This window comes from Rhinopithecus roxellana, chromosome 8 (genome assembly GCF_007565055.1).
Source record: "Rhinopithecus roxellana isolate Shanxi Qingling chromosome 8, ASM756505v1, whole genome shotgun sequence".
NCBI classification, from domain to species: Eukaryota; Metazoa; Chordata; class Mammalia; order Primates; family Cercopithecidae; genus Rhinopithecus; species Rhinopithecus roxellana.
This window is the reverse complement of record NC_044556.1, coordinates 145,726,537-145,729,886: the sequence shown is the minus strand read 5'-3', so window position 1 is coordinate 145,729,886 and position 3,350 is coordinate 145,726,537. Positions and strand designations below refer to the sequence as shown.

Below are 3,350 nucleotides of genomic sequence, written 5' to 3'. Positions count from 1 at the left end.
TACAGGGCCATTTGGCTCAGAAATGCCTGGGCATCTCACACTGTTCACAGCGAATTAAGGCTGGATGGTTCAAAAAAGTACAGGCAGTACAATTCCACTGAGCTCCCTCATCATCTTCTGTGTCTTGAGTCTTTGGTGTTTTGATGATGGACCTTTGATCTTTGGGTTTTGGTGGCACAGGACCTACAAATCCAATATTGTCATAAAAGTTATGAATAGCACTGGGATTAAAATGTGGTCCTCGGGCTTGAAAAAGATCAATTTCTTTGGTTAGGCAGTCAATGTCAATCTGGAGTTGTCTATTACAACTTCTCAACTGCTGCATTTCTTCGAGGGAAGGTATTTGGGATATAGAATTTGATCTTTTCAGGCGCCTTCGAGTTAGATTATTTTCCATTTCATTAACCTCAGATTTTAATTTATCCAGCTTTTTCTTTTGAATCTCAAGTTCTCTTTGAAGTCGTTCCATTCTGGCCTTCTGGTGTACCAACAGAGCTTGTGTGTAGGCAGCATCGTCAGATCCCATACTCAGTTTCCGTGTTTCACTTATTCTATCCACATGTGCTAACGTAGGGTCCGTGAGGTGCTGAATATTCTCGGTTTCTACATAATGATCAGGATGATTTAGAAGATTTGTAAGTTCAAAGGTAGGGGACACTACCCCTGGTGAAACTGCAGGGGGTTTATTGGGAGAAACTGTAATTTTGAAAGTGTATTTCGTATTGGGCTGAGTGACTACCACTCGAGGAGAAGTTGCAGAGTTATTGCCTATTGCTCGACTTTTGGGTGGATGGTGATGAATAAAGGCAGGACCCATGCTCACTTGCCCAGACATGTTCCTGGAGGCAGCAGATGCTCCAGAGTTTGTGGATATGAAGAGTGTGGGCTGATTCCGCATGACCTGTTCATCTCCTGTGGTGGCATTAGCTGAAATATAGACCTTAGGTTGACTACGGGACATCAGCTCATCCGTATTTGGGGGCTGGCAGCTATGTAAACAGTGGGCTGATTTCTGTTTAAAGTTTGGCTGTTGACTGAAGAGGAAGTGCTGGAGGTTCGAGGTCCAGAAGAACGCAGTTTTGAAGAATTATTTCTTTGTGGGGGTTCAAGTTTGATTTCAATCTGGTTTTTTTCGAGGTCCTGTTGAAATATTCTGAATGTTATATTGGCTATGGGCAGAAGACTGTGAGCTACCAGATGAATGAATGGTGGGTGGTTGTGAAGTAGTAGGTGAACTGATTGGCATGTAGACATGAGAGGTCTGGTGGCCCTGCTGATTTGGCTGTTGAGATGAGGTATGTGACAGAGGATTAGATGCAGGACAAGTAGTCCAGGGACCAGGCTGTGAAGGTTGATAAACTTGCTGAGGGTTCATGGGATTAAACTGAGATACCCAGCCAGAATGCTGTTGTGTCTGTCGAGTTGTACCACCAGGAGTTGTAATGTAAGGCCTAATATAGATAGAATTTCCCTGTGGACTGTTAAGTACAGGTGGAGGTACACCATGTATGTGCAAAGATGTAGGAGTATTACGACCAGTCTGGATATTTGGGGCTAAAGTTACCATAATGGGATTAAATCTGGGAGTTTGTTGAGAAAGGCTAGATGTTCCTTTGCTGCCTAAGTGAAATCCAAGATGTGGTGCTGAATTTGAAGCACCAGAAGAACTGGACATTCCAAAAACATTAAAGCCTTGAGGAACTTGAGCTGGTGCTGTCTGTGGCTCCTGCTGAAATAGTTTCACTATTGGACTGGCCACCTTGAAGTTGTCCATCACTAATGCTGTGCGTTAGAGTCCTACTTCCATTCATCCTACTTCCTTCTCTTCCATGGTGGTAAATGTTCTGTGACTGCAAGTCCAAGTTGAGAGAAGTCATGTGATTGCGTAGACCAGAAATTCCAGAATCATCTGAAAAATTCAAGTCTCCTTCACCATAAAGATATCTTGTACTCTCCTGAGAGAGAACAGCACAGCAGGCATCCAGGTTATTATTATTCAGTAGTCATAAATCATCCACGAAAATGTTTGCCAAACACCTCCTATATGCATAGCACTGTGAGCCTGTAACATGCACCTGGATACAACAACTTCAGGTACTTCAGGGAATTTTTGTCGCAGGTCATGTAAAACCTGAAAATCAATTTGGTGGCTTCCTTGGGCCATTCGTATATTGCCTGATCAGGACTATTTGTACAGTAGGCAATTCTAGGCCTTAGTGGAAATAGTACTCATCTCTTCTGTCCAAGCATTTTCTGGAAATAGAAAAATTCAAATTGTAGCTGTTCTTGGTTGGCCCATTGCCATTTTTGCAGCTTACAAATTGTTAATTAAGTAACTGCAGTGAGCTCATCTCTACGGGATACTTCTTTTCCAGGGCAGGTCCAGGAACTGGGTCTGGAGCCCTTCGCCGCCGCCGCTTCCCCCTCCTCCTCCTCGGCCGCCGCCGCCGCCTCTCCCACTAGGGCAGCCGTCTCCACCGTCGCCGCCGCCGCCTCCGCCACCCACGGCCGCCGCCAGCGCCGCCGCCGCCTCCGGTTCCACCCGGCAGGGGGGACACCTCAGCCCTCCCTCCCTCCCCGCTCAGCCCCCTCCGCTCGCCCGCCGCCGCCAACTCCCTCCGGCCGCCGCCGCCGCCACCGCTCCTGGCTGAGGGGGAGGGGAGGGGGTCGGGCTGGGTCGCCCCGCCGGCGGCTGCAGCAGATCAAAAACGACGGCTGGGCGGCGTCGCCGCTCCCCGATCCTCGGCTCCGGCTCGCTCGGCCTCCCCACCTCCCTCTGCCCCCACCCCCCTCGCGCTCGCCTGCCCTCCCCCCACCCCCCCAGCTCTCGCTCGCTCTCGCCGCGGCTCTGCCAGCCCAGTCCAAATCGAGCAAACTGCTTCTTAAGGCAGAGGTTGTAACTCTGTGAGATGAACTCACAGATCAGAAAGAAGTTTCTCAGAAAGCTTCTTTCACGTTTTGAACGGATGAAATATCCTTTATCAGCGTAGGCCTCAATGTGATCCAAAGAAGCCCTTCTCAGTTTCCCCAAAGACAGTGTTAATGGACTGCTCCACGAAACATAAGTGTAACTCTGTGAGATGAATTCACACATCACCAAGAAGTTTCTAAGAAAGCTTCTTTCTAGTTTTCATCTGTGGATATTTCCTTTGTCACTGTAATGTTCATTGCGCTATGAAGTATCTAATTGCAGATTTCCAGAAAACTGTGCTAACAAACTGATCACTGAAGAGAAACGTGTAACTCTGTGAGTTGCATTCACACATGGCAATGCAGTTTCTCTAGAAAGCTTCTCTTTAGTTATTATGTGAGGATATTTGCTTTATCACCATGGGCCCCAATAGGCTCCC

The 3,350-nt window shown here is 47.7% G+C and overlaps 1 protein-coding gene across 1 annotated transcript; it reads right to left on the bottom strand.

Moving 5' to 3' along the window:
• Positions 1–6: 6 nt before the first annotated feature.
• Positions 7–2,476, bottom strand: LOC115899261 (TGF-beta-activated kinase 1 and MAP3K7-binding protein 2-like). Its single transcript, XM_030937019.1, is given in 5 exon segments — positions 7–984; positions 987–1,131; positions 1,133–1,738; positions 1,740–1,998; positions 2,064–2,476. Coding segments are annotated over 5 exon segments (2,079 nt in total). The 5' UTR covers positions 2,165–2,476; the 3' UTR covers positions 7–16.
• Positions 2,477–3,350: the final 874 nt, after the last annotated feature.